This window comes from Lindgomyces ingoldianus, assembly GCF_010093535.1.
Source record: "Lindgomyces ingoldianus strain ATCC 200398 unplaced genomic scaffold BDR25scaffold_17, whole genome shotgun sequence".
Classification (NCBI taxonomy): Eukaryota; Fungi; Ascomycota; class Dothideomycetes; order Pleosporales; family Lindgomycetaceae; genus Lindgomyces; species Lindgomyces ingoldianus.
This window is the reverse complement of record NW_022985178.1, coordinates 704,903-732,789: the sequence shown is the minus strand read 5'-3', so window position 1 is coordinate 732,789 and position 27,887 is coordinate 704,903. Positions and strand designations below refer to the sequence as shown.

The window sequence follows — 27,887 nt, the reverse complement described above, 5'->3', positions numbered from 1 at the left end:
CAGTCATCTCCCCCCTTATTCTTCCCATCAAAGCCCCTAGAATACATATATCACAGCCTCAATTCACAATTCACACCAGACCCACTCTTCTCTATCCACCCCCCTCACTCCTTCCTCCCCTCAAACCCATACCCCTGAAACCCCTCCCCCTTCTCCGGCCTCGCCGGTGTCTCTGTCTCGGCTGGATTCCTCGGACCTTCATACGCCCCAACCCAACCCTTCCTTATTCGAAAAGAAGGAACATATTCGCCTCCCTCAACCACCTCCGCCGTCCAAAACTCGCCAGTCGAAGAGTTAACCCTCCTAACAAGTGTATCTTCCTTTGGTGCAGCAGTGCCTTCCGGCGAGCCTACACCATATCTCACCTTCATATTGGGCTTCTTTAACTTTGGCTTCGCTCCTCCAGTGATCGGTCGCTCTTCTAAAGCCTCCGGCTTTGGAATATATAGGTCCGTTTTCTGTTGTGGTGCATTACCATCGCCCTGCGGCGACGTCATAAACTTCTTCACCCTCTTTGGCGGATCCAAGAACGCCGCGATTTCCTGGTCATCAATCTTATCCTTGTCCGGGAATTTCTTACGGAGGGCTTGCACTAAGATGAGTGGTGATAGTCGGTATAACCACACTTTATGACGGACGCCTTTATCCGGGTCTACAACCACTGCGTCTTGATCGATTCCAATGGCGGCGAGGAGATCCTCTTTCGACCATCTGACAGCGCGACGTGGATCCCGGTCGACGTATTCGTGGATTCGGCGTTCGAGTTCCTCCTGGGAGAGTTCTTTATCAAACCATTTAGACGTAATCTCCTTCTCGACGATTTGCACAAAAGCCGCAGGGTCTTTAGTCTTGTAGTACAAGTGTGCTAACTTAGAACGAAGGAAAGTGATATCAACGCCTGAGACCAGCGGGTGTATTCCGACGTTATAACACATGCCCCATTCGGGGACTGCCAGTCGCGGCAGAAAGTTAATCATATGACCGACATGGTAGCGGAGGATGCGAGCGACAACGACCCTCCTTTCGACTGCGGTGACTTCACCCGAGATATCCACGTTCCGCCTCTTGAAAAATTCTCGCGCGGTTTCAACATGTAGTCGACCGCGGACCTGCTTAATATAGCCTTTGAGCCAGGGGTTGTGGTTGATATTCGGAGAGATTTGCTCCGTTCGCAACGCCATGGCCGTGGAAGGATCGTATCGCAAGAAGATTTCCTTCAACCTATGCTCGATGCGTTCAATAAATTCGAGAGTGTGCACTCCCTTCGCTTGCAAGACGTCTCTCCCGGGCTGGAACGCTCCAACCAGTCCTTCCTCCCTGAGTGACTCGAGAATGTCGCTAGCAAGGAGGCCGCTACAGTATGGATCGACGCCGAGGAAACCCGCTAGGACTATCCAGTGCGCTTGCAGGACGTCGGGATGTTTGTGCGCTAGCTGTCTCGCACGATCGACAATAGTGGCGATGTTCTCCGGGTTCACGTTGCCATAGAAGTCGTACAAGACTGGTTGAAACACCAGATCACCGGTTGAAAGCCCGGCTTCTCGAGAAGCATGGGCAAGTAGAGACCGAACATTGAGTCCCAAAGCTCCCAGACGTAGGTTGAAATCGGCGCGGATCTGATTGGTTGCCTTGCTGACATCAAGACGCAACAGCTGGGGTCGAGAGTCCACATATTGCTTGATACGATGCAAGAGGAAATGCCGCTCCGCGTCTCCCGGAAAGACAGGCAAGTCGTAATAATTAAAGGCTAACGTTTCCGGTGCGATTAGCTCTTGTCGGCTGAAAATAGGTTCTCCATCGCCAGCATAAGTCCCTTGATGATATTGAAGGGTAGAGTATGAACTGGATTTTGCCGTTGCTGTTGTCCTCAACACCTTCGCGATAGCGATGACATGGTCGGCAACTTTCACTTCGTTGACAAGCTCGCATTCCATGCAGGCTAGTACAGCGGGACTATCCACATAGGGGGCATTAGTAAGCGAGTGTCGAGACTTGCTGACTCTGTTGTTGTATCTCGAAGGTATGAGCTTCGCAAGATTTGACCAAGCCTCGTCTGAATTTCCCCTTGTGAATAGGTCGGCGATCCTAGCTCCCACAGTATTAGCTTGAAGGAAATGAACGCGAAAACGACCGCGGTCCGCCCTAATGGCATCGGAGGTATGTGATGGCTGCCGGACATTGAAGGAGATAGTAGGAGGGTCGAGAGTGATGGTGTTGAAAGAAGAAACGGCCATCGCGCGTGTAACCATTTCCTTCGACTTGGGGTCAGCTGAAGCTGCCGTGACGAGGACGACCGGATGAGAAACGTTTCGCATGACCTGTCGCACCTTCTCGCGTAGCGCTGCCGAGCCTTTATCCGCCAAACCTTTGTTTGGGGTGAAATCGTCGAATTCAACTCCGTCTTCCTGGCCTGTGGGGTTTGAAGGTTGGAGAGAAGAGCGTTCCGTCTCTTCTTCGGGGAAATTTTCTTGCCTTTTCTCGAGAGCCGAATCCTTTTCTACCATCTGCTCATCTTTTGTGAGAATTTCAATGAACGTTTTAGCATCTCCTGTACTTATATCGTCCCTCAGCTCCGAGCTACTGTCCCCTGCACTAATATTCTTGTCCGTACCCCCAGTCTCCTCCTCGCTTTGCGACCTCTCGTGAGCCGCCACCATTGGCGCATCTTTTGCGAGACTTTCAATGTAGGTTTCGGCGGCATCGCCAGTATTTACCTCCTCCCTCAGCTCTGAACTTCTATCCTCCTCCTTGATCTTATCTTCCTTAAGTGGAGACTCCCTAACCTCAGCAATCTCTTCAACCTTCGCTTTCCCTGCGTCTTGGTCACTCAGCGCCTGTATATTGTCCTCTTTCATCTCCCGTTCCCCAATATTCTCTTCCATTCCCACCTCTTTCTGACCTGCCACCGTCTCTTTCGGCTTAAATACCCCAAAAAAGCCCCTCGAGCCACTATACCTATTCACAGGTCTTACCGTCCCAGCATGGCGGTAGTAGAAACGGTGGTTGAAGCTACATCGCGGTGGGCTCTCTGAAAGCAATATAGAAAATCAGCTCGTGCAATTACCCTAATGATACGAGCCAATTAGGGTGGGGACTTGGGATTGGGCTCACGTGTATACCGACTCCATCTATAAAAGGTCACGAAGAAGCGCACTGCTGGGCGCTGGGAGATGGGCATTGTTGGGCTGGGTTGTGGAATTGGTTATGGAGCCATGTGCAGAGTAGTTGACAGGTGAATGAGTGGAATTGAAGCAATTCAGATTCCAAATTTCGCGTAAGGTACAGGCTGGCCCTTGGGGAATGTTTTGATACCGAAGCTGTCGTCACGAGATCCCAGTCCAGTCTGCCGAAAGAAAAATATTTACCGAGGAATCCCCGACGGTCCTCAATCTTCAACTCCGCAACACCCACCACATACCCCCCCTCCAATTACCTTCAGTACCAATGGATATACCAATTCCCTCTCCCAGCGCTCTCCGCGCCCTGCGCCGCACCCTCTCTCCCTCCCTCTCCTACTCCCCCCTAAAATCCCCCCACTATACGCAAACCCGCAACGCAACCCTCCTCCGTCGACCAAAACGCCCCTACACTTTTACGCAGCTCGTCACGCTCTCCGACGGGTCCACCTTCCTCCATCGCACGACCTCTCCAATCCCTGTCTATCGGTCCACGAAAGATAATCGCAACACCCCGCTGTGGAACCCTAGTTCTCAAAAACTGCTGAATGTGGAGGAGGATGAGGCGGGGAGATTGAGGAGGTTTCGGGAAAAGTTTGGGAGAGGTTGGGACGCTGAGGGTAGCGAGGTGAGTGTGAATTTTTTGTTTGGGAAGTTGGAGGATGGAAAGGGGACGGGCAGAGAGGCAAGGGGAGAGATTGAGAGGACTGTTTGGGGGCCATGGAGGGCTGGGTATGATGGCATTGGCTAATTTGTTCATAGGAAGTTGAAACTAAGGAGGGAGAGAAGCCGGAGCCTCCGCAGGATCATTTAATGGATTTGATAAGTGCCGGGTTCAAACAGGATGGGAAGAAGCAGGCGAAAGAGTCGAAAGGATCACCGCCGGCGCCGACGCCAGAGAAAGGAACGACCGGGAAGAAATAGAGGAACGGGAAGGCGCCCAACATGGGATGTTTTATCTACCAGCCGTGTATCGCTGGGGGGACAGGTTGGCAGTCGATATATGTCACCTTTGGGGGGGGTCTACTTGCAGGAAATTTCTAGACCAGCATTTTATACAGGAATTGTTACAATATTGTACAACACTTATATGGCGCAGACGAATTGTAATTCCCATATATCCTCATCATCATCATCCATTCAACACCTTATTCCTCCCCCCAAGACTAACCTGAAAATATCTTGGACTATCGCTTCCCGGCGGTTTAAACGGCCACTCCCTCCATGCCCTACAAAGCCCATCAATCATCTCCGGCGTCAACATCCGTACTCGCAGATGCTTCATATCCAACCTCCCTCCTCTCGCAGGATCCTTCAATGCCGGAACCTGGTCTATCAGCTCCGACCCGCCATGGGACAAATGCTCTAATGCGTCAGGAAGCGGTTCATTGTGGTACCGCAACAGTGCGTTCGCAAAGTCTATTAAGGGTTCGGTATGCTCATTATCATAGCCCACTGGTCTCATTTTGGGCTCAAAATCGACAAGCGCGAAGCGGTGCGGTGGCCAGACTTCGTCGTCTTGGACGACGAGGGGCTCGTACGGTCGGCTGTCCCACATGAGCCTAGAAACTGGAGATCTGATGGCTAACCTATCGTCGAGATCCATGTAGACAGCTGGCTGTATGGTCTTAGAAATGGCGTCAAGCGCCTCCTTGAACTCGGCGTTTCGTTGATCAAGCTTCTCCCGGGTGGAGGCTTTCGCTTTTTTGCTTGTAGCCTTTAGGAAATTGCATTCGAGGTGGTAGATATCCTCCCCGATGTCGACGGCTTTCTCACGTGCCACTCTGTATACTTCGTTTTGATTCGCCGAAGACCGATCTCGTGCAATTTTTTTCCCTTCCTTCGTGACAACAAGACGGTTTTTGCCGCCCATCGCCTCCCGGTCCCAGAACAGCTCTGGGTTTGTTTCTTGAGCCTTGTCGACTTTGTATACTTCCCTTGCGCCCTCGAATAACAATCCTTGCGTGGATTTCCCGCTTAGCTCTGCCTCTTTCAGATAATTGGTAGTTTCGGTCGAGCTCATAATACCAGTTCCGTTTGTTAATCGCATGATATCTTCTGCGAACCCGTGGATCTCTTCTCTCCGATGAGCTGGTAGCTCCATGCCATTTTCTTTAGTGGCTTTCATGGCTTTCACGAGGCTCTCAAGTTCATATCTGGCGTCGCGACCAATGGTACTTCTTCCCTGCTTTCGGGGTAAATGGCCGGGTGTCACAACTTGCCTCGCATTAGTAAATCTGTCCAAGAGAAAGTGAGTTCCACTGAAATGCAGCATGGATCTTGGCAACGAGCTGGTCAGATCTTCATCTGCTAGCCAGAACAGACTTCGTACGGGACCGAACGCGTGGAAAGTGTCGGCTTGCCAAGCGTGCATGGCGTAGTGCTGAATCAACTGCCGACCGAGAGAGGAGAAGCCGAAACTAGGCAGTGTGGGATCCCATATAAATGTCCCAGTTACCAGTAGTGAATTATTCAGTTCTTGTCGGAGAGCGCTGTCGCGCGTTTTTAGTGTCTGATACGGAAAGATCCCCTCCTTAACCAAGTTCCTGATAGTGTCGTGCTGTGCAGCATCTCCGACAACCAGTTTGTACGTCGAGTCTGGTTTATCTGCCAAGCGTCGGAGGAATCGCTCGTACTTGTCCGGCTGGGACTCGAGCAGGATATGGCTTCGCGGCTGGAGGAAGTCGTGCAGCTTGGATGACCAAAGCCCAGCACCAGGGTTTAAATCAAGTATGTCACATCCTTTGTGCTTCTCTAACGAGGGCCCTATGTATTTGAGGACATCATCTAAAATGACAGAACGCGCATTAGCAGTGGTTCATCCAGCGCAATGCCTCCAGTGTGAACGTACCGCATAGGTCGGGACTTACAATCTGCGATCTCATATGAACAGCATACCCTCTTGTATTAGTCCGCACATAATATGCGGGGCGAGTCGTTTCATATAAATCTTGTGCCAAAGGATATTTGGGATTCACCCGTAGTTTCTCTGGAGTCCAGTGTGCTGTATCTCTTTTCTTTGCACCAGAGGTTGCAGCGCTTCGACTTTGGATGAACACATTATTCCGATATCTTGAGGTTATAGGCCGTATTCGAAAAGGAAGCGTGCTAGACATGCCGGTAGACGGACGTACTGTAGATTTTGCGAGAAATCGAAGATCGCAAAGAAGCTTGGCGAGCTTCGGGGGATACTAATCCTATTCAGGCCTAGTACACAAATTATCTCAAGAATCTTCTTATCTCAGCCGGGGTGATGAGAGAACTGAGGACGCTACACGCTACTCTAAGCAGAGTATGGCCTTAGGGTTAGCAGTTTCTGACCCCTGTAGCTAGCGTTTCTCTTATTAGCTGTCTAAGAGACTTTTGTAATTCTCTCTATGAATCACTCTACTTTAAGAGCATAATAACAGAATTAGATTTATAATATCTCTACTGGTTATCACCTAAAAATTCACAAAAGTCCCTTAGACAGCTAATTAGGAGCTTAAAAACGCTTTCTCTGTCTAGCTGACCTTATTAGTAGAGGAGCTAGTAGGGGTGCCCCTCCTAGTTACAGAGTCCTCAGAGACTCCGAGCTTCTCTGCACAGTCGGCTGAGCACCTGAGATAAGAATCTTCGAGGTCATTATTCCTCTCAAATGTTTCATACCAGGAGATATTTTTGAATGGAGCGGAATGCACTGGATCTAACCCAATAAACATCTTTAAATTCTTTGATGCTTCTTCTCTACTCTAGCTTTCGGGACTCCCACCTAGCTTCTGCACCAGAAGTGACGTCGTGCCTGCCATAGATGAGCAGAATTACCACCCATGCAAGCCATCCATCAGGCCTCCTTTTTTTTAAATTACTTTGAGAGCACTTAACCTGATGCCTCTAGCCGTTGAATCTTCAATCCTCATCATTGGTGCCGGAACTTGGGGCTGCTCAATAGCTCTGCAGCTAGCCCGCAGAGGACATACCGGCATCAAGGTGTTGGATGGTTGTCCATTTCCCTCCCCAATTGCGGCTGGAAACGACATAAATAGGATTGCCGAAGAAGGCAAGTGTCCCAAGTACGATGGTCAGTTTGCCTTCCTAATAACAGCGTTTAGCAAACGAACCCGACGACATGGATTCCGACGAAGACTACTTCTGGAACAAAATCCACCAGCTATCGATGAATGCCTGGAAGCACGATCCACTGTTCAAACCGTTTTACCACCCGACTGGGTTCATTATGGCGGCGTGTGGTGATGATGCGTATGAGCATTGTTTGAAATACGCTGAAAGCGAACAGGCCAAGTTAGTCCCGCTCAACACGGCCGCAGCTTTCCATTCCACAATGCCGCAGGGAGTGTTAACTGGCCCCTTTCCGCATTGGCGAGGATTCTGGAAAGACGGCGGAGCAGGTTGGGTCTTTGCGAACGGCGCACTACGAGCCATGCATGCGGAAGCGACACGGCTAGGCGTTAAGTTCTTGGCTGGATCTTCTAAAGGAAAAGTGGAAAGTCTGTTGTACTCTGCCGATAATGACGCTGTTTTCGGTGCTCGGACAAGAGACAAGGTAGAGCATACAGCATCGCAGACAATTCTAGCAGCGGGTGCTGACAGCGACCTACTTTTGGACTTCAAGAAGCAGCTCCGCCCAACGGCTTGGACACTTGCACATCTCCCTCTATCTGCTAGTGAAGCAGAGAAGTATCATAATCTACCGGTACTGTATGGCGTTGACAGAGGCTTCTTTATTGAGCCCGATGCCGAGAACCATGACATAAAAATCTGCGACGAACATCCCGGATATTGCAACTTCGTCCACATGAATGGCGAGCTACGTTCAGTACCATTTTCCCGCCAGCAGATCCCGAAGGATGCCGAGGCGCGTATGCGGCGACTACTCCATGACACAATGCCTCAATTCGAAGACCGAGATTTCAGTTTCGCACGGATTTGCTGGGATGCGGATACAGTTGATCGATACTTCCTCATTGATCGCCACCCGGATCTAGAGAACTTAGTTGTAGCTGTTGGAGGTTCTGGGCATGGTTTCATGACCAATCCGGCTGTTGGAATGCTGGTCGCAGACACCGTACAAGGCAAGGTTGAGCAGAGACTACAAAAGATGATGAGATGGCGGCCGGAGCTTAGTGTTAATAGAGATTGGTGGGACACGCAGGATCGATATGGAGCGGATGGCAAGGTGATGGATTTTCAAAAGGTCAAGGAATGGACGAGTATAACTGAAATTTAAGCTAACACGTGAGAGAAGTCCAATGGTGTCTGAACCTTTCGAAAAGATTTCTACATACTTCGAAGACTGGATGAATGCTTTTAAGTCCCTCTCCTCACATGAATTGCATACCATGATTTACAACCTACCTCTCTTGCATCACATCACATATCCTCAATTTTATATATCTCATAAGCCGGCTCCTCATACGGATGCGCTCTATCCCCGTCCGTCAGCCTCAGCCCACAGTCCTCGTACCAAAACTAGAAGCATACTTACTTTTTCAGTGCCTCCACAGCCTTAACCGCAACCTCCCTGCCCAGACAAATAGTCTCAAGCCTCACCTCCTCAACCTCTTCTAACTTCCCTACCTCACCAATCTGCACCCATTCCCGTTAGCAAATGAATCCGTACACCTGAAAGTAATTCTCCACACCAAGCTCCAACCCATAACGATACCCCCTGCCACTTTCCCCCTAATTCTCCAAAAAAAAAGTTTTGGAAGGTGCGTACATTCGGATTTGCCGCATCCCCTGGCCTAAACTGCCCCAAACCCTTCGAAACAAAACAGCATTCTGTATAACCTCCCGGACCGGGATATCGTCCTGCACCGGCGGCGAAGATGGCAGTCTTGCAGGCTGAGAGGGAGGATTGGGGGACAAAAAAAATGAGTTTGAACTTTTGGATAGTTGTTGCCATTACTGGGTTAGGGATGGGTTGGGATTTGGCAGGGATTTGGAGAAGAGCTTTTGTAGGGTGTTTTGGGAGTGCTAGAGATAATTGGAGGTGTGATGAGGGAGTTCGAAGAGAGAGAGCGAATGAGAGAGAAGTGGGGAGAGAGATACATGCAGAAGGCTGCAGGCGGGGTGCGTGCAGCTCACGTGAAGATATTGTGTCACGACCTTGACTATCTGTAGGCAATAACGCCTCAATCATACCTGAGAGAGCTTGCCTATATAAACATCCCAAATTTATATCAAACCTAAAATCTCAAGGCATCATTCTTTAATCCCCAACAAAATACCCAATCCAGTCCTGCCTCCCTCATTCAGCACATCTCAAACGCCAACCATAACCTCCACTTGCTTAAAAGATCGTGAAAAATCCTACGCCTTTGCCTCTCTCATCCGAACCTTAACCCCATCAGCCGGACAACTCGTAAGTGTAACCCACTGCCTAACCCATCCGACACCGCCCTTCTCCACTCCCTCCCAAGAGTTGCTTTCGCCAACCAAGCTATCAAACCGCTGCAACAGCCTTACAGTCACATACCCGGCCTCCGTCAGCGCAAACTGCTGCCCAATGCAGATCCTCGGACCGCCATTAAAAGGCAGATACTCCCAACCCGAACGCCTCCCATCCCAGCGTTCAGGTTTAAAGACATCGGCGTCCGGCCCCCAGAGGTCTTTCCGCCGATGCATGACGTAGACTGAGTAGTCGACTTGCTCGCCTTTACGGACGTACACGGGAGACCGGCCGTCTGGGCCACCGCCCGTGGGGAGCGTGGTGTCGACAAGGGCGCGGCGGCCGTCGAGGGGGACGACGGGGTAGAGCCGGAGCGTTTCATTCAGCACCCATTGCAGATAGTTAGAACTCTTCAGTCCAGAAAACGTGATTTCCTTTGGGTTATCGTAGGTGCCAAAGTCTTCGAGGATGGTGGCGCGGAGTTTATTGAAGATGAGGGGGTGTTCGATGAGCGTCATGAAGACGTATGAGAGTAGGGAGGCTGTCGTGTCACGGCCTGCGAGGAGGATGTTTAGGAGTTGCATGCGGAGTTCAATGGGGTCGCGGGTCGACTCTACGAGAGCGTCTAGGAAGACGTATTTTTGTTTCCTTGAGGCGGGGGTTTGTGGGTCTTTTGGTTTCGATAGCGCTATATTGACGTAGTGGTCGATGAAGGTATGGCAGCGCTTGCAGTAGGCCCTGAACTCAGCGTTGTGAGCCATCCAATAGCCATCGCCGAAACGAGCGGCTTTTGCAATGCTTGCTTGGGCTTTGTCGAAGGCGAAGGCGAATTCTTTCTCGTCAATTTCTACAGCTGGCTTGTTCGAAGAATAGCCTGGAAGACTAGAAAGCTGTGAGTCCACGCTCTCGCCGAAGAGGAATTCGGTTGCCGAGTCAATAGTGAGGCGGAAGAAGAGCGATTGGATGTTCGTCAAGTCTGTCCAACCGTCGGGGTTTACACGAATACATCGCATCATGTTCTGAACATGGCGTTCTTCGAGATCGAGATCGGAGACTTGCTCGCGGGCGAATTGGGGTCGTAGAAGAGCGCGGGAATGTTCCCACTGCTTTCCATCAGACGCAAACTATCATTCCTCTTAGTATCCTCCAAAACTCACAACTCTGCAGCAAAACACAACTTACGATTCCATGACCCAACAACGGACGGAAATTATGATTCCTAGCATCTCCTAACCCGAAATCCTTAAACTGCGTCGCCAACACGGTCTGAATATTCTTGGGATCGACGGTGAAAATGGCACCGCTACCCAACAAATTCTGGTAAAAAGTGCTGAGCTGTTTTCCCTCCTTCTCACACACCGCCTCAGTCCTTTCCTTCAGGTACTGTGGCATCCGGCATTCTCTATCGGCCTTCAACAGCCGGCGGATGTTTTCGATGCCGATTGGGTCACGGCCTTTGATCAAAGGAGGACGCTTGCAACCGAGTTCGCGTTCACGTTTGCGGTGATGAAACTCGTTGGCGGCGAGCGCGTATATCTTGTACAAGACAAAGGATATTGCGGCCCAAAGGGCTAGAAGGATGGAGTTGTGCATCTTGTGTCTACCCTAACCGTCCTGGCAGAGTGTGATGGCTAAATTTTGGAGATGCCGGACTGAGGTTCAGTGTTAATTAGAAAAAACAAATGCCGTCACCGCTCCTTCGTAAATCAGAAACTGAAAAAAACTGAGCACTCGTAAGCAACAGCCCTCTGCCCAAAATGAGGTGCTGACTTGATACCTACGTACTTATCCATGCTGCCCACTATCCCTTTGAAGCCCCTGGCGCACCCGACAGCTCTATCCGGCACGGCCAGGATTGCGGGGGAAACCAGCCACAAAAAATGTTCAGGCTAGTTTTCACACCACCAAGCAGAGACACATTGATTGGACCGTTGTGCTCCGCCTCCCCCAAAGAAGGAAATCTTGCGCGAGTGTTCCGCATCTGCTCCTTGGCTGCTGTTTCGATCGCCTGACTAGCGCTACAGAGAACATGTGAATGAACCCTCTCAAATGCTCCAGCTCTCTGGATAATCTAGACCCTCAGAATTCCTTCACCACTCATCATAGAGATACCTCTCGAACAGGCAGCTACGCTGCAAGCCGTACTCGAAGTCGGGCGGTCTATCAACCCGGCGGTAGCGGCATATATACAAATAGCCCGGTGAAGCTAAGATTATTCATCCCGCCGGAGGCCTCGGATCGCGGAATTCGTCCAGGCAGTCCATCAGCATCTTAATTGGCATGAAGAACCGAGCGTGTTACGCTGGGCGCTTGAGCTAACGCTCTGGTTAGGCGCTCGTGCGGATGTTGGCATGTCGTTCGAACCGAGGCAGGCGGAACCTTGCAGACCTACCCCTCACGCAGATGCAACTTTTAGGAGAATGCATCTTATTTGTGATCAATTGAGAAGAGGAACAATAAGTTGCGCCGACGCACGTGGAATTAAGGTTAAACTGGCTAGCGAGGCATCGAGAAAGAGGCTGCTGACGATGCGTGAAAACCCCTGCATTATGCTCCTTCCAAAGTCGAGCATTATCCAAAAAAGGGTTAGGTTGGCCAGAGACAGACATCATCAACATCATTAGATTCCCTGAACACACACGTACAATGTCATACCCTTCCAACCCTCTATGATCCAGGCCTCCCATCACATCCAACCTATCCATGCCAAAATGCAGATAATCCAACACCAAAACACCCAAACCAAGCGCATCACCGTCTATGCTCGTCCAGTGAGATAATCCTTGTTCTCAATAGTTACACTCTTGGTCTGTCATTATGTCAGTAATCTCATTCTCGAATGCGTCGGTAAGGTGAAAGAGCATCTTACCATATGATTAACCTTATACACGCCCACCAACCGCGACGCGAGCTCGAACATGTTATTGCGAAGCGAGATAACAATGAACTGGGCATTCTTGGTCCGTTCCTTGATATAGCTCGCCACAATAGAAACCTATATACCCTAGTCAGCTCCGTTTACTAACCCACAAATTATTCGAGCAGGACACAACTCACGTTTCTAAAATCCAGGGCTGCATCAATCTCGTCCATGACATACAGCGGTGTTGGTTTGTAATGATGCAGTGCGAATACTAGCGCCAACGAACTAAGCGTCTTCTCACCGCCACTGAGATTAGAGATGTTTTTCCAGCTCTTCTTTGGGGGCATGACGGAGAATAAGATGCCCTCAGAAAATGGATCCAATGAGTCGACAAGCTCGAGCTCAGCGTTTCCTCCCATAGTGATCATCTGATACATTTCCTTCAACCGAAGGGAAATTGTGCTGAAGCCCTCCATGAAGCCCTCCAAGCGCAGTCGACGAAGCTCATCACATCGTTTCTTGGCTGCGTCGCGTTGCGCGACGGCGTCTGCAAGGTCGAGACTCCGGGCCGCGTGTTCTTCGACTCGCTTGCGATATTCAGCTAAGACGCTGAGATCAACGTTAGTGTTTTCGTTCTTCTTCTCGAGGATCGCAATCTCTTCTTGAAGGCTGCCCTTGTCCATATCCTGGAGCTCGTCTTTGGAGTATGTTGGGGGACCTGCTGATTCTTGCTCCTCTCCTAGTTCGCTCAAGTTCTGATATGAGAGTTTATCCAATTTATCCTGAAAGAATCGCTGCTTCTTCTGGAATTCATTGAGATTCTTTTGGCCACCTTCAAGCTTGTTGCGCATCTCGATTTCAATGGCACGCGTCTCATTGAGCTCGGCAGTCTTCTCATCAAGCTCCTTTTTAACGGCATGAAGCTCCTCTTTCCTCGTATCTAAAGCCTCTTGTGCCTCCTCGGCCTGCTGCCGGGTACCTGCAGCGTCGCGTTTCTGAATTTGCATGTCTTCCTCGACCTTTTCTGCATCAGCAGCGACATTCTCAAGCTCCTTTGTAGCGTCCGCGTATGCCTTTTGGTACTTTACAAGCTGCTTCTCTGCCTTGGACTTTGACACCTCCGCTGTGGATGTTGTTTCGCTGAGAGTATCGATATGCTGCTTCAAACCATCCACCTTAGCCTTCTGGCTGCGTAGTTTGACACCGCCGATTTCCATAATCTTGTCTTGCAAGGCCTTGATCTCGGCCTCCACATCTGCGGTCTCAGCATGTAGTTTTGAGACCTCTTTCTTCAAAGAAGCGATGCTCTTCTCAAGTGCTAAGATTCGGCCCTTATCTGACTTAGTTGTAGATTGTTCGGCGCTCAGCTCCTTGATACGTCGGTGGGAGTCGGCAATGTTGCGATCGAAACTATCCAATTCCAGAGCGATCTTCTGGGCCCTAGTCTCGAGTTGGGGAATTTGCTCCTTCAGCTCCCGAAGCGCAGTTTCCAGTTCACGCTGCTGTTGCTGGAGCTCAGCGAACGACTGCTCAAGTGCATCTCGGTCATGCTCTAGCTTGACAACTTGATCTTTGGAGACATCTGCAGCAAGCTTGGACGACATTCCGCCCTTGGCAACTCGGGTGCCACCACCACTCATAGTACCAGACTTATCAATGAGTTGGCCATCTAGGGTCACGACCCGCCATCGCTTCGCACCATAGGCCACACGGTTTGCTTGCTCGAGATCTTTGGCAACGAGAGTATTCTGCAAGACACTGAAGAACGCCGGTTTGAAATTATCGTGCTTCGACGTCACGAGGTCAAAAAGCCGAGGGATATTCTCTGGCGTTTCGATCTCGGACAAGTCGCGGTGTGCAAGTCGGTCTAAGAGTATGAAATTCGCTCGTCCGAGGTTGTTCTTTCGGAGGTAGTCGATGCATTGCTGACCAACTTCAACGGAGTCCACCACTAAGTTGTCTAAGGCAGGGCATGCAGTAGATATAGCAACGTCATACTTCTGATCAATGGTACCAAGGTTCCCAAGTCGGCCATGGAACCCGTTGATTCTCCCGGATTCTTTGAGTCGCATCAACCCTGTCAAGACATTGCCTTGGGTTTGGGTTGCGGAAAGGCTTGCGCGAGCTTCATCAGCCTTCTGTCTTGCGCCAGAAAGCTTCATTCGGATCGTAGGCTCCTTCTGTGTCAAATCATCGATCTGAGCCTTGACTTTCTGGGCACCCTTTTCGACCTTCTTCTTTTCGGCTTTGCACTCTTCCAGCTCTGCAGTTTTTGCGTTCTTGTTTTCTTCGAAACTGGCAATCTTTGCCTCGACATCCGAGATAGCTACAGCCCCGGCGTTCTCTTTCTCACGAAGAATGTCGAGCTCGCTTTGAGCGACGGCAATGGCGGATTGCTTCTCGTTTATCTTCGCGCTCCAAGGTTCAAGGGACTTTTGCTTGGCTGCAATCTGGTCCGAAAGTCCTTGGGTCTTTCCGGCGAGGCTGGCACGGATAGCCTCTAGTTCCTTCTCTTCAACTTTCATGGTCTTCTCCAAATCCGCAATCTCAGCAGCGCACCGTTCAATGTCGTCGGCGTACTGTTTTGCGAGGGTGTCAGACTCAGAGATGCCGAACTTGCTAGTCTCTTTGGCCTTCTCCAGCTTCTTTTGCTTGCCAGCAAGGAACTTTTTCTTTTCCTCGAACTTGACAGTTTCCTTATCAATGCGAGCCATTTCCTTGAGCACCGCCTGAGTCTGCTTTTCAAGTTGCTCGTACTCTTTAGTGCCCTTCTTGTACTGCTTTTCGAGTTGTTTGATGACCTCCTCGCTTCCGTGGTGCTTCTCTAGCTCTTCGTCCAGTTGCGCTTGCATCTGAGTGACGGATTCCTGAGAGACTTGAATGTGATCGTCGAAGTCAGAAATGAAGAGTTGGTATAGAGCGGCCTGTTTCGTAGCCAGCTCATTTTCGTCTCGGATAAAAGCCAAAGCCTTGTTCTTCTTGTCTTCAAGCCCACTCTTCTCCTTCTCTACGTGCTGAACCCGGTTGCTCTTCTCGGAGCATACTTCATTGAGCGTCTCTGTTTCGGCTGCGGCTTCGTCGATAGGCGTCTTATACTTGGAGGTACCGATGATATCTTCCAGATACTCGAGCAGGCCGTCATCGTGCTCGTTTGCTGCTTTTGGTTTCATTTGCGCAATCGACTCAACCTCACCTTGCAGAATGAGAAATCGCTTATGGTCTAGATCAATACCCCGGTCCCGCAGAAGTGTCGTGACTACGGTGAAGTTCGACTCCTTGTTATTGATGTAGTATTTGCTCGCATTATTTTTGAAGGCCCGTCGTGAGATAACCAATCGCGAATCTGGAATAACATCATGCCCACCACCAGCGAGATCCATGACTTCCTGGAAGTGAACCTCCACCTCACAGTATTCCAGATTCGGGAATGCCGCCGAATTGTGGATAAGAGCGGAGATCTTACCCTGTCTCATTTTGCTCGCGCGGAAGCCAAAGACAAACAGCAGAGAGTCGATGACATTCGATTTACCGGACCCGTTCGGACCAACCACGGAGGAGAATGAAGCGTGGAATGGACCAACTTCTTGTCTTCCCGCATAGCTCTTGAAGTTTGTGAGGACCAGATATGTAATAACGAGGCGCGATTTCGGAACAGCGGGCTCCTGGACAACCGGTAGCGCGGCACGCTTGCGTACTATAATGTCCATGGGTTTCTCTAAGACAGTGTGGTGGGGATTGACTTTCTCAACCGTATTTTGTGTCTCCGGCACGATTGTACTCTCGTTGATAGCATTCTCGGTGATATCGGCAAGCGGGGTGCCAGGTACGTTCGGGGGCTCAGGCGAGACAGAGCAATCGGGAGTAGGGAGCTGTGAATCTTCGACGACGCCTCCGGCAACTGAGGCGCGAGATTTTCTGGTGGTCTTCCCACTACTCCTCTTCCTAGGCGACTGTTTCTTCGTAGGAGATACTGGCTCGACTACCGAGCTCTCTGGACTAAATATTTGCGAAGGCTCGATCGCATCCTCGTGGCGAGTGCGCCTCCTTGTCGACGTCTTTGGTGTCGCAGTCTCATCAACCGTTTTACGTGCCCGCCCTCGTCGAATGACCTTCTGTGGAGCGGGTGTAAACTCTTCCTCGCTCTCTTGCTTGACTTGTGGCGGTGTGTTTTCCTCCTCGTCTGAATCTTCGATGATCGGGGCTTTTCGACGTGAAGCTGCCGCTCGTGTGGACTTACGAGGAGATGCGGCCGACATGTTTTCTGATGTGTTCGGGGTGTTAGAGTGACGTTGTGTTGTGTCGTTTGCTTTGATGAATGTATCCGTCTCAAGGTCCACTGTTTGATTGTTTATGTGCACGGGCCACTATTTTGGCGTTGCGCGACAAGAACACGCTACTGTGCAAGTCGCTTGCAAAACCCCCCTCACCTAAATACGCCGCCGGAATTTCCTGCCGCTCTTGGCATCTGTCTGACGAAACTTAACTAAACGTTAAACAAGAGTGAACCTCTAACTTTCTCTATGAAATGACCATCTTATAAGCTACACCACATGTGACTCTACTCTCTCATAATCAATCAACCCTTCAGAGTCCAATCGTGAGGCAGCTGTATAGTAGAAATATAAGTTGTCCCCCAGACTCCTCTATGAAATAGATTCTTTATATTTATTTGCTAAACTGAGCTTAGCATATCTCTATTAAAAAAATTGTATATATATGTGTATGTATAGTTACAGCATTTTCAATGGCTTCATAGTTTGCAAGGTGTAGTACTAGTATCTCCCCCTTATACGTTTGCCTTACCCGTCTCAAGCATTAACTTAGCTATAGTCTCATTCCCTGTCGCTACCACCCTTGATAGCAACGTCCGTCCGTCTTTTACCTTCAAGCCAACGTCCACCTTACCAGTCTCAAGCAGCAGCTTGACTATAGTTTTATTCCCGTCCGCTGCCGCCCTCGATAACGGTGTCCATCCGTCTTTATCTTTTCAGTCGACGTCCACCTTGCCCGCCTCAAGCAGGAAAGCAAATGTTACCTCGTCGCTGAGCTCCACTAAATATGACAGGTTAGGTCTTTGTTCTAAGAATTTGAAGTCGCGCTTCAAGTAGTCTTGTCTACTATAGTTCTGCTGGTACTGACTGCAAAGTTTACGGAGTCCATATCCTGGAGGCAGTTTCGCTGATAAGCTTCCCGAAGGGTGACAAAAGCTTGACATGTTGCCCCCTGCTAATATATAGAGAAGACTTACATTTTCTACATGTCTGCGTACGTCATGGTTTTAAATAGATTGTCGAGCTGGATCAAATGGGAAAGTGGGAAAGTCTGGAGAAAATTATCTTGGGTATTTCCGTTGCCACATTTACATGGAATAGAACATTATGTATGGTGTATTCTAGGAAGGGAAGTGAACTAGAAGCTGATTGGCGGAGAGTTGCACCTTTCTCTAACGATGCTTTTGGAAGGCCTTTTTCAACTTCAGACAATGCTTCAGCTGCTCATGGCTTTGGCAGTGGAGGTTTCTTCCCAGGTCAGGCGGAATGTTTTCTAGCCTGTTTTCTTTTAAGAGAAATTCCTGTACTGATTCATGAATAAACTGAACTTTCTGCGTCTTAGGTGTCGTGATTTCCGCGAGTCCTTTAGAAGAATTAAGTATGAATCCCTTAATAGCGTCAATCAGGTTCTCATCAAGATCCCGCCGTGATAGGGCGTTGGGTTCAACTCCAGAAAGAATAGCAAAGTATAACTAGCCCAGGCTCAGTAGCTGTCTTGGAAAGAGCACCCATTAAAGAAATAGAACTGGTTTGTGTTAGTTGTGAGAGCGACACGTTAAAATATCGTGCAATAGCTTATGCAGGTTGCTAAGGATCTCCCGAAGTCTTTGCTAAGAACGCATGTATGCTGCCACCATTGTGTTCTTTATTCAGTATTCCTACTACAAGGGCAGCCTGCATAAGAATTCATAAGGACTTTTCTTAAACCTCTGCTCAGATCTGCTAAGCTCTCTTACTTTGTCCAATTTTTAGCTCGCTATTAAGGTAGCTAGTTATACCCTAGATGTGCTATTCTTTTCCTTCCAGAACAAGGTCTGGGTTTTTCTAAACTGTAATTTAAGGGTAGTAAAAAACTGCCTTGGAATTTGATACTGGTAAATACAACACGCTCGCTAATATGTTCAAAAAAAGACACCATATCCTGGACCTATAACTGGAAATCGATCCTATTATCCTGTAGAGAGCGGAAGTAACTTTTCTGTATTTGACATTGTTAAGTCTTGTAAAGCGACATATTTCCATATGATTGCTTCTGATACGCTCGGAAATCTTAATAGCTGGAATATTTAGATGGGAAGACATATCATCAACGGCCTCTAAACCTAATTAGTAATGAAACGGGGTGTGTCGACGTACTTACCTTAAAACCACTAAGAAGTGTAACACCCAATTGTTCCTGGAAGGAGTTTATAGTCCAATTCTGCTCCTAGGCTATGAGGCTAGACTCGTCTCTCAGCTCCCTTAAGCGTTCTGTTAATAGCAAAAGTGTAATAGCAAACTGCTTATTAACGGAGAACCCAGCAGCCTTAATAGCCTTCTCGGCATTACGCTGGAGAAAGCCACGAGGGTCAGTGCCAGCATATAAGCTGTCAAAAAACATAATACCAATTGTGGAATCAAGGACGGCCTAGAGATGGGTCTAGCCTTGGCAGCAACCGATCGATCTCCGCAACATCTCTTAGACAAAAGTCTCTCATAGACTGTGTACCACGAATAATATTAGTCTCCTTGGCTCCGCTCGACGCGAAGCCTCCAAAGCAATGAGAAAATTACATGCAATCTCAAAGACTGTACTCTGATTCACCGGAGCTCCAAGTTTATGTCTTATTCTCTATTATTCACTGTACATCTTGCCAAGTCTTTTCTCTTATTAGTTTAAAAAAGCGCCGGATTAATGTCTAATTGGCCTATAAAACTTTCCACCACTTTTGCAAATATTCTAGATTTTTAAGGCAAATAAATATATTTTACTAGGTCTATTACTATATTCTAGGTGTTTTAATGCAATATTATAATGCTGTGTTCTGTTGTTAGTGGGCTAAAGTTTGCCCCTTTGTTACTGTTCACAGTTTTAAGGTGTCGCCAAGCCGGAATCGGTATGTCGGCGTCTGTCTTCCGAATGTCAAACCTGACTTTGCAACTGACCGACGCGGTGCTCCGTATGAACATTGTCGGCGGCACAGGAGATTTGTTCGTCTATATCGCTATTCTTCCTTTGTTATTGCTAAATTTTCCTCATCCAAGCTTCCGAAAAGGAAGGCTCATACCTGCTCGTGTGTATCATAATAATATGTCAAGACTCGTGTATTGGGAATAGTACCCGGGATCAGGTCTCTCGGCCAAAATACTGTTCGGCGGGTGTCTTTCTGATGCGGCCTCGAGAACAGATTCAATTTTCGACCGTTCGGAGGTGGCTCATCTTCATCGTTACAATGTGTACCATCTCCTCTATTGTGAATCCAGGTTCGTTTAGGGTCGCCAGTAAACCCATAGAGGAATATGATGCTGCACGATCAGCAAAGTAAGCTGAGGATCCAAAGCCCAAAGCTTACTCTAGCGATGACTCATTTGGATTGGCCACGACTTGTCAGGCCAGTTGAACGGATTAGCCTAGTACAACCTAGGATGGTTGAATTGTCCATCATGTTTTTGCTAGTGGTAAAGGCCGTATCGTGTTCGCGCAAGGGTAAGCTGGCCGCCTAATGAAGTCAGAAGTAAATACAAGCACGACCCTTACTTAACGCTTAGTTTAGTTTGGTAAGGGGGCTGCGAAGAGTGCCGCAGGGAAGATCTCGCGGTTCCTGAGAGGAAGGTCGGTTTTGCAAGCAACTGTAACCACGTACAGCAACCTTCACTTCTCATCGTCACACCAAAGAAATTTAGTTGTTGCTTTTTGCTTACTAAAATTGCCATGAAACCGAGGCGGATAGCCTCATAGCATCGAACGGTCCCGTACTAACATCTCATATCCCTATCGACACATTTCGATAGAGCTGTCCAAACCTCACCGTTTTCCTAGCCTTCAGACTGATAAGGGTTTAATGAATTAGTGGTGGGCTAGTGAGAGGTAGCGAAATTGCGAATGAGAGGTGGTGATTTGGAGTACTAACTTAACACCTGGGTTTGGGTGTCCGGTTGCCCGTCTATTTCTGTGCTTTGTATTTGTCCACGACTCCCCGCAACGCTTCTTTAATAACAGGCAGATCTTTCTCCACATTTGCCATCCAGTTCGAAACTGCAAACCGACAAGCTGGTTTCCCTTCCCATGCAGTACCCGACACGTAGATCTTTCTCGTCGTCTTAATTCTGTCAACTAGCTCCTTATTCAAACCCTCATCATTTGCTCTAAACAACACAATCATATAAACATTACCCAAGACTTCGTCCTTTTCTCCAGCAAAGATAGGTAAGAGCTCAAAATCGTCGCTCTCAATAATAAACTCAGCAATGGCCCTCGCAAGCTGAACCTGTCGTTCCAACATCTCCCTATACCCGTCCTTTCCATACGCCATCAAACTAGCGTAGACAGGTAAGGCACGCAGTCGACGGGAGTTTTCAATGCCGATGTTCAAGGGTGACATGATAGTGTCAGTGCTAAGGCCAGAGCTAAGGTACGCAGCATTCGGGTTCTGGAAGACATGGAACGCGATGTCCCGATGCCGCGAGAGGAAGAATCCGCAGTCGTAGGGAACATTAAGGAGTTTGTGACCATCGCCAGTTATAGAGTCGGCGAGGTCGAGACCCGCACAGCCATTGATGATGGTTTGGTACGAAGGCGAAGTTAGCATGCGTCCCATGATCCCGAACGCGCCGTCGACATGTATCCAGGCACCATACATATCGCAAATTCTCCGGATCTCTTTCATCTGGTTCAGTCCGGATGTAGCGAATAATCCCGTATTGACCTCAGCAGCAGAGATAGCAACAACAGATGCAGTTCCCGCTTCTTTGAGCATGTTCTCAAGGCGAGGGATGTCGAATTTGAGTGGGGAGTCTTTGAGAGCAATAGTCTTAACTGAAGCGCGACCCATTCCAATAAGACTAGCTGCTTTGCTCAGAGACGAATGGGGTACCGTTGTCAGGACTTGGATCTTGTCAAGGCCAGCGCGGTGCAAGGCTTCATAAATACCCAGATGCCCAACACTCGCGGCAGAGGAACTTCGGATAGCGGCTGCCTCTGCAATAATATACTCTCTACCACACGCCAGGCCGAGGATATTACTAGCCGTTGCTCCAGTCGTAAAGGTACGATACGGCCATTGTGCAGGGTCGAGGTTTAGCAACTCACAGAGCAGTGAGAGAGCTTTGTCTTCCACCTCCGTTGCGATAGTCTCTTTCGGAAGATGCACTCCAACATTCTGGTCCCAGGCAGTTACTAAGTTGTCTGCCAGACTTGCCGCTGGTGTGGTTCCTCCAGTTACGAAACCATAGTAATTGGACGAACGGCTGGATGCATTGAACCCTGGGACAATATCCTCTTTCAAGTGCTTGATCGTATCCTCTAGTCCAACACCCTTGGTTGGTAAGTGTTGGATCAATTTCTCACGGGCATGAGTCAGGGCAATTTCAGATGGGAGAACATCTTCGGGTGGAGGCTCAGTATGGAGACCTGCGATCGCGGCCGAGAGCTTTGCTATCATATGTGGGTCTTCAAACATAGCAATACATAAAAGGGGGAGTTATGTGAGAATATTGAGGTTCTCAGGAGTCGTAGGAGAGGAACAGAGGCGGAGGCCTAGTCAGATCACGTGTTATCGTGCCTTTAGTCAGCGAGGAAAGCGCGACGGAACAACGCGTAACCGACGGCAACTTCAACATCACACCATTGTTACGCCACTACTCCCCCCGCTGCATGCTATTCAAACCAATGTGGACCTTCATATCGACGATGCTATATCCTGATGCCTCCTCAGAACAACCTCAATGAACATCTCAAGTGGTTGTTGACTGAGAAGCCATTCATTCCACCGGCCACATCACTCGTTGCCTACGATCCAAACGCCCCACCCAGCTCAGCAACGCTTTCACACAGCGATTCTTCTAATTCAGAGTCTGTCACAAACAATGCACCCGAACCAGAAGCGAGGAGACCAATCGTCCAGCCAGTCGCGCCCACCTCGAGAGAGGAATCTCGGCAGGATATTACCGAGAGACAATTGCCAGCGACAAACGCAGCGGATATGGCTCGGTTACGCTCTACACCAGGGACTGGAAACCCTAGGTTCCCCTTAGCATGCGCACCATCTTACGGTGATACTCCAACGGGTTCGAACAACAGATCTCGGAGGGATGGCCGGGATAGGATGGATGAACGTGCGCCACACCAAAAGCCCGATCCTTATGATACTCCCACGTCCCGGCCAGCTGCTTCGCGGAAACAGCGCGCCCAGATGAACGAGGTTGATGCTATTGATTTGACTGGAGACTCTCAAGATGTACAACTTCCCAGGCCTTGGTGCGCTGATAAGGGTAAAAAGCGGAAAAGTGATGAATTCGAGGACAATCTTCGACCGCTCAAATCGCCGAGGCCAGTTAGAGAGATGACGCCGACGCTCGAACCCGATCCTTTCGAGATGGAAGGATTTTCCGACATCGACAAATTCGGTCCACCACCTCCATACTCTACCGCTAATCCCCTTGGCGGAGATGCAGGTGTCGTACAGCGAGAACGAAATGGATATCCGGACGATGGTTTTGAGTTTTGGTTGCCAGATGAAGATGAAGCCATGGTAGACATGCAGCATCGGAAATCGCCAGAGCCACGAAAACGAAAATCAGTGAGTCGTGCACCTTCAGAAATCTCTACTCCACCTCGGAAAGTAGGGAAGCAAGCTCGTAGCCCTTCCCCATTGAAGAACAGTAGAAGCATCCGCAAGGAGACATCACGCACCAAGCGGACGCATACACCGGTAAAACAAAAGGCCCGCATAGCGGTGTGTGATTCCGAGGATGATTTTGATGGCATGGACGAAATGGACATGGAGCCGAACTCGCCCACGAAACTAGCCAAGTCACCACCAAAGGACCCAACACCTGCTCCCGGGAAGATATCAAACCAGAAGTCAACCAGGTACGCACATTTACCGACTCTCCCCATTCGATCTCCTACAAAGCCTCGTAAACTCGAAAGTTCCCAGCAACCCAAAGCCGAGTTTATCTCTACCCCTGCAGAACCCCACTCTTTTTCAACGAAGCGACCATCTCCCAAGAAAACACAATCGACACCGGCAGCTGCCACAGTTCAAGCTGGAACCCCGCCGACCTCCTCGGAGCTATCAAAGGAAACCCGAGAATCTATTCAAAAAGCTGTCGAACTTTTTTTGACTACCGAAGGTGCTCAACTTCCCCAATATCTAGCTGCTGCGAATGCCAGCTGGGAGAAGGCCCGGGCGGCCTTTGCGATACATGTGGAAGAGTGTGGCAGGCCAGCGCCTTCTGAGACCGAGAAGATGCAGAAATCTCGCTTCAAGAAGGAAGCAGTCGAGCAACTCATTTTCCTAAAAGAGAAGCACGAAGACCTAAGTACCAAGAGACGTGAGATCAAGAAAAAGATTGAGGATGACCTCAACAATGGAGAATTCAACACCGCTGATGGTGAAACTTCTAACAAAATCTTCAAATCTCTCGAGGATATCCAAGCTCTATTCTCCTTCTATCTCGAGCAAGCAGGGCTTAAAGATCATCCTAAACGCAAAGTTGAAGACGAAGGCGAGGAAGACATCAGCGCAGTCATCATTCAATCAACCCAGACCACTCCGAAGTCGGAGGGGTCCACCTCCCTCGTCTGTCTCGGCTCAAGCCATGTTCCACAGACACAGTACGCTAAGCACACCCAGATATCCGTCCGTGAAGTTAGGACACCTCCGCAACATATCAATTCTAGGGATCCATATGTGTCGAATCCCCTTCCACCTCTCCATCTAGAGCCAGATACCCAGCCTAATTCACTCTCAGACAACCAAGGATGGTCAAAAACGCAAGACGAATCCCATAGGGTCCGTGAAACTCCTCAACGTCGTCGCTCCCCAACTTCGCTCCCCCAAAGATCTATTCTCCGCGAAGCTAGTCGGCATGAATCGTTTCACCCACCACAAGACTTTGGAAACGATTTCGAAGACAAAGATCTTTTCAGCCACAACATGGGATCACTACCGTGCGATAGTGGTGATGATGAAAACTTTTGTGATGACGACGATGAGGACTTTTTTGATCTTGAAGATCCAGCGGACTTCCCGAATCGTGGGCCAAGCGACTTTGACTGGAAGGGCGAAATGGCCCCAAATCATGCTCGAGATTCACCCAGAGATATATTTCGCGAAACGTCGATCAACCGACCTCCTCAACGGAAGCCAGAACGGTCCCCTCGAAAATCACAGTCACAGTTTGTCAATCCCGGATTGAACTTCCCATGGTCTCGAGATGTAAGGCAGGCGATGGTCCACAAATTCAAGCTTCGAGGCTTTCGACCCGGGCAGCTTGAAGCTATCAATGCTACTCTCGGAGGAGAACATTGTTTCGTGCTCATGCCAACTGGAGGTGGCAAGTCCCTCTGTTATCAGCTTCCATCAGTCATCAGTTCCGGAAAGACGCGCGGGGTGACGATTGTGATCTCCCCACTATTGAGCTTAATGGAAGATCAGGTTGAAGCATGCCGAAAGCGCTTCGGCATGCAGGCTCAGCTTGTTAACGGTGAATCCACAGTAGAAGAGCGGAATTTCATTACCGATGGACTGAAGGAATCCGAGCCAGGGATATTCATGCAACTTCTCTATTTGACACCAGAGATGGTCAGCAAGAGTCAAAGAATGATCAACGCCATTCAGAATCTCTATGAAAGGGGCAGACTTGCCAGAATCGTTATCGACGAAGCTCATTGCGTTAGCCAGTGGGGTCACGATTTCCGACCCGACTACAAGGCGCTTGGAGAAGTTACGCGAAAGTTTCCAGGAGTTCCAATTATCGCACTCACCGCCACCGCTACCCAGCTTGTTCGAAAGGACGTGATGATCAATCTGGGGATTGAAGATTGCCGCCGGATCTCCCAGAGCTTCAACCGTCCTAATCTCTCTTATGAGGTTCTAGAGAAACGTCAAGGAGTGATCAACAGCATCGCTGACCTGATCAAGGGACAGCATCGTGGCGAGTGCGGTATTGTCTACTGTCTTGCACGGAAAACATGCGAAGGAGTTGCGCAGAAACTGGTAAATCTTGGCATCAAAGCACACTATTATCATGCAGGCATGGAGCCTGCAGAGAGATCGAAGATTCAGAGAGAATGGCAACATGGTGTCTATCATGTCATCGTTGCCACCATTGCTTTCGGTATGGGTATTGACAAGGCTGACGTTCGATTCGTCATTCACCATAGCATACCTAAAAGTCTCGAGGGCTATTACCAGGAAACAGGACGCGCCGGACGTGATGGAGAGTGCTCTAAGTGTTACCTCTATTATGGCTATGCGGATACCAACATCTTGAATAAGATGATTGAAGAAGGAGACGGGAACGCACAGCAAAAGCAAAGACAACGCGATATGCTGAAGCATATGGTTCAATATTGCGAGAACAGGAGCGATTGCCGGAGAGTACAGGTTTTGAGCTACTTCAGTGAACGATTCGACGCGGCGGATTGCAATATGACCTGCGATAATTGCAAATCTGATTCAACCTTTGAAACCAAGGATCTTACTAAATACGCTATTTCAGCCTTAGAGCTTGTCGAACAAGTCCAAGACAACAAAGTCACACTCCATCAGTGCTCAGAGGCCTTCCGTGGAACAAGCAGTTCGAAACTAAAATCTCTAAATCTTAGGCAATTCGGGGCTGGTAAAGCTATGGACCGGGGTGACGTCGATCGTCTGTTCAATCGCTTGCTCGACGATAATGCCTTAGCTATAAAGAGCGTTAAGAACAAAGCTAATTTCGTCACCAATTATCTTCATGTAAGTTCTTCGCCCTCGAAGTAAACCTTCAGCTAACTGTTACCAGCTCGGTAACAGGAGCGGTGACTACACAACTGGCCGAAAGCAACTGAGCTTGCAAGTTCGTGTAACTTCCCGAAAACATGCAGTTCCTAGGCCGGCCACGAAGAAGAAGCAAGTTGCTGCCTCTCGTTCAGAGTATCCCTCAACCAATATTCCATCTCCAGTTCAGCGACTATCGAAACGACGCATCCAACAATATACTTATGATCTAGAAGATTATGATTGCGAGAAAGAGGACGAACAGTCTAGGCACGGACGTAGCAATAGGCCCAACGGTTTTGCAGTTTCCAACGACGAAGATGACGAGGACGCTTACGATCCACTTCCTCCAAAGAGGTCTAAGGCATTGCATACAGTTCAGTCACTCGGTGCTCCCATTACTGTAGATGAGAGGGTATCTGGGTTAGACGATCTCCAAAGGGACATAATGGAAGATTTCGTGAGGGGAGCGAGGAACACGGCTGAGAAAATACTGATGAGCAAGGACCTTCGCAAAAAACCATTCTCGGACACCATTTTCCGAGAGATGGCCCTCAGGCTTCCAACAACCTCAACTCAACTTCTCAAAATCCCCGGTATAGATCCAGAGCAGGTGCGACTTTACGGCAAAAAGTTCCTCACACTTGTCCAGAACACGAAGGAGATATATGGGCAGAGGCAAGCGAGGCGCCGCGTAGCGCAGGACGAGGGTGTCGATAAACAACGACCGCTAGACCCGAATCACCGAGTTGTGGTTGACCTGTGTAGTAGCGAAGCAGAGGAAGAAAAGGGAGCGGAAGAAACTGACTACGATGACTCCGCTCTTGAAGACTTTGATGATGACGAGGCTGTCCACACGAGTCATCACTTTGCTACACCTCTAGACCCAAGAGTTGAGGCGTACAACAAACGAGGGTCGCAATTAGAAGCCGCGAGGTCAGCAACGCCAGCATCAAATGGAGTGAATACATCGAAATTGTCTTATAGGGGCGGCTCCAAAGCACGAGGCTCGTTTAAGGGCGGGAATGGTTATCGACGAAAGTCAGGTAGCTTCGGTAGTAGATACTCTGGGGTATCTAAGAAAGGGGCTGCAAGGACTGGGAGTAGGAGAGGGTCAGGAGGATTTAGCAGCTCGAGGAGGCCTTCTGGCGAAAGTGGTCGAGGAGGAGCCGGAGGTGATGGTGGAGGCGGAAGAGGTTTGGGGAATATCCTGGCGATGCCAACATAGGCAAGAGGGTTTTTCTTCGCTTTGGGAAAGGTCCGATCACCTCACTTACGACTAGTGCAGTTCTAAACAAATCTCTATGATCTTTGGTGTACCTAGAAGAGACACGAAGGTTGCTATCGGCAGTTGACAGTGGTGTCTGGATTAGAATTATTTCTACATGACAATGGCTCATGAATCAATAGACAACGGTCTCCCTGATAATCAAGCGCCCGAAT

General features: G+C 49.2%; 11 protein-coding genes across 11 annotated transcripts; 4 read left to right on the top strand and 7 right to left on the bottom strand.

The window, feature by feature from the left end:
* Positions 1-104: 104 nt before the first annotated feature.
* On the bottom strand, positions 105-3,291 carry BDR25DRAFT_343180 (uncharacterized protein; the record flags this gene model as incomplete). Its single annotated transcript, XM_033693802.1, has 2 exons — positions 3,112-3,291; positions 105-3,028 (listed from the first exon to the last, which is right to left on the bottom strand). The coding sequence occupies exons 1-2, from the start codon at positions 3,176-3,178 to the stop codon at positions 105-107; spliced, it is 2,991 nt and encodes a 996-aa protein (XP_033547301.1). The 5' UTR covers positions 3,179-3,291.
* Positions 3,292-3,444: 153 nt separating this feature from the next.
* Positions 3,445-4,100, top strand: BDR25DRAFT_226273 (uncharacterized protein; the record flags this gene model as incomplete). The annotated part of the gene is made up of 2 exons (XM_033685200.1): positions 3,445-3,804; positions 3,957-4,100. 2 exons carry the CDS (start codon positions 3,445-3,447, stop codon positions 4,098-4,100), a joined length of 504 nt encoding a protein of 167 aa, XP_033547300.1.
* A 208-nt stretch (positions 4,101-4,308) lies between these two features.
* On the bottom strand, positions 4,309-6,292 carry BDR25DRAFT_287416 (S-adenosyl-L-methionine-dependent methyltransferase; the record flags this gene model as incomplete). Its single annotated transcript, XM_033688324.1, has 2 exons — positions 4,309-5,963; positions 6,028-6,292. The coding sequence occupies 2 exons, from the start codon at positions 6,290-6,292 to the stop codon at positions 4,309-4,311; spliced, it is 1,920 nt and encodes a 639-aa protein (XP_033547299.1).
* Positions 6,293-7,043: 751 nt separating this feature from the next.
* BDR25DRAFT_355558 (fructosyl-amino acid oxidase) lies at positions 7,044-8,436 on the top strand (the record flags this gene model as incomplete). The annotated part of the gene is made up of 3 exons (XM_033695482.1): positions 7,044-7,236; positions 7,268-8,370; positions 8,422-8,436. 3 exons carry the CDS (start codon positions 7,044-7,046, stop codon positions 8,434-8,436), a joined length of 1,311 nt encoding a protein of 436 aa, XP_033547298.1.
* On the bottom strand, positions 8,432-9,183 carry BDR25DRAFT_34994 (uncharacterized protein; the record flags this gene model as incomplete). Its single annotated transcript, XM_033694612.1, has 3 exons — positions 8,432-8,601; positions 8,662-8,762; positions 8,896-9,183. Coding segments are annotated over 3 exons (444 nt in total), but the record flags the coding sequence as incomplete, so codon positions are not given.
* A 174-nt stretch (positions 9,184-9,357) lies between these two features.
* BDR25DRAFT_303932 (cytochrome P450) lies at positions 9,358-11,311 on the bottom strand. Its single transcript, XM_033690104.1, has 2 exons — positions 10,750-11,311; positions 9,358-10,691 (listed from the first exon to the last, which is right to left on the bottom strand). The coding sequence occupies exons 1-2, from the start codon at positions 11,158-11,160 to the stop codon at positions 9,489-9,491; spliced, it is 1,614 nt and encodes a 537-aa protein (XP_033547296.1). The 5' UTR covers positions 11,161-11,311; the 3' UTR covers positions 9,358-9,488.
* Positions 11,312-12,194: 883 nt separating this feature from the next.
* Positions 12,195-16,728, bottom strand: BDR25DRAFT_262369 (condensin subunit Cut3). The gene is made up of 3 exons (XM_033686759.1): positions 12,625-16,728; positions 12,437-12,562; positions 12,195-12,376 (listed from the first exon to the last, which is right to left on the bottom strand). Exons 1-3 carry the CDS (start codon positions 16,684-16,686, stop codon positions 12,326-12,328), a joined length of 4,239 nt encoding a protein of 1,412 aa, XP_033547295.1. The 5' UTR covers positions 16,687-16,728; the 3' UTR covers positions 12,195-12,325.
* Positions 16,729-17,873: 1,145 nt separating this feature from the next.
* Positions 17,874-18,170, bottom strand: BDR25DRAFT_369639 (uncharacterized protein; the record flags this gene model as incomplete). The annotated part of the gene is made up of 1 exon (XM_033697110.1): positions 17,874-18,170. A coding segment is annotated over one exon (297 nt), but the record flags the coding sequence as incomplete, so codon positions are not given.
* Positions 18,171-19,495: 1,325 nt separating this feature from the next.
* Positions 19,496-20,590, top strand: BDR25DRAFT_355556 (uncharacterized protein; the record flags this gene model as incomplete). Its single annotated transcript, XM_033695481.1, has 7 exons — positions 19,496-19,500; positions 19,558-19,758; positions 19,799-19,955; positions 19,999-20,153; positions 20,266-20,344; positions 20,412-20,517; positions 20,553-20,590. The coding sequence occupies 7 exons, from the start codon at positions 19,496-19,498 to the stop codon at positions 20,588-20,590; spliced, it is 741 nt and encodes a 246-aa protein (XP_033547293.1).
* Positions 20,591-20,624: 34 nt separating this feature from the next.
* Positions 20,625-22,121, bottom strand: BDR25DRAFT_325676 (pyridoxal-dependent decarboxylase; the record flags this gene model as incomplete). The annotated part of the gene is made up of 1 exon (XM_033692226.1): positions 20,625-22,121. The coding sequence occupies one exon, from the start codon at positions 22,119-22,121 to the stop codon at positions 20,625-20,627; it is 1,497 nt and encodes a 498-aa protein (XP_033547292.1).
* A 193-nt stretch (positions 22,122-22,314) lies between these two features.
* Positions 22,315-27,800, top strand: BDR25DRAFT_287400 (uncharacterized protein). The gene is made up of 2 exons (XM_033688323.1): positions 22,315-26,423; positions 26,470-27,800. The coding sequence occupies exons 1-2, from the start codon at positions 22,383-22,385 to the stop codon at positions 27,670-27,672; spliced, it is 5,244 nt and encodes a 1,747-aa protein (XP_033547291.1). The 5' UTR covers positions 22,315-22,382; the 3' UTR covers positions 27,673-27,800.
* The last annotated feature ends 87 nt before the right edge of the window (positions 27,801-27,887 follow it).

Bases quoted from the DNA above. Each gene is read 5' to 3' on its own strand.
- BDR25DRAFT_262369 (XM_033686759.1), bottom strand. From the start codon at position 16,686: ATGTCGGCCGCATCTCCTCGTAAGTCCACACGAGCGGCAGCTTCACGT. The intron at 12,563-12,624 runs GTGAGTTGTGTC...TAGGGTATATAG, and splicing joins CAGCCCTGGATTTTAGAAAC to GTTTCTATTGTGGCGAGCTA. The intron at 12,377-12,436 runs GTAAGATGCTCT...ACATAATGACAG, and splicing joins TGTATAAGGTTAATCATATG to ACCAAGAGTGTAACTATTGA.
- BDR25DRAFT_303932 (XM_033690104.1), bottom strand. From the start codon at position 11,160: ATGCACAACTCCATCCTTCTAGCCCTTTGGGCCGCAATATCCTTTGTC. The intron at 10,692-10,749 runs GTAAGTTGTGTT...GAGGAATGATAG, and splicing joins CGTTGTTGGGTCATGGAATC to TTTGCGTCTGATGGAAAGCA.
- BDR25DRAFT_287400 (XM_033688323.1), top strand. From the start codon at position 22,383: ATGCCTCCTCAGAACAACCTCAATGAACATCTCAAGTGGTTGTTGACT. The intron at 26,424-26,469 runs GTAAGTTCTTCG...AACTGTTACCAG, and splicing joins TCGTCACCAATTATCTTCAT to CTCGGTAACAGGAGCGGTGA.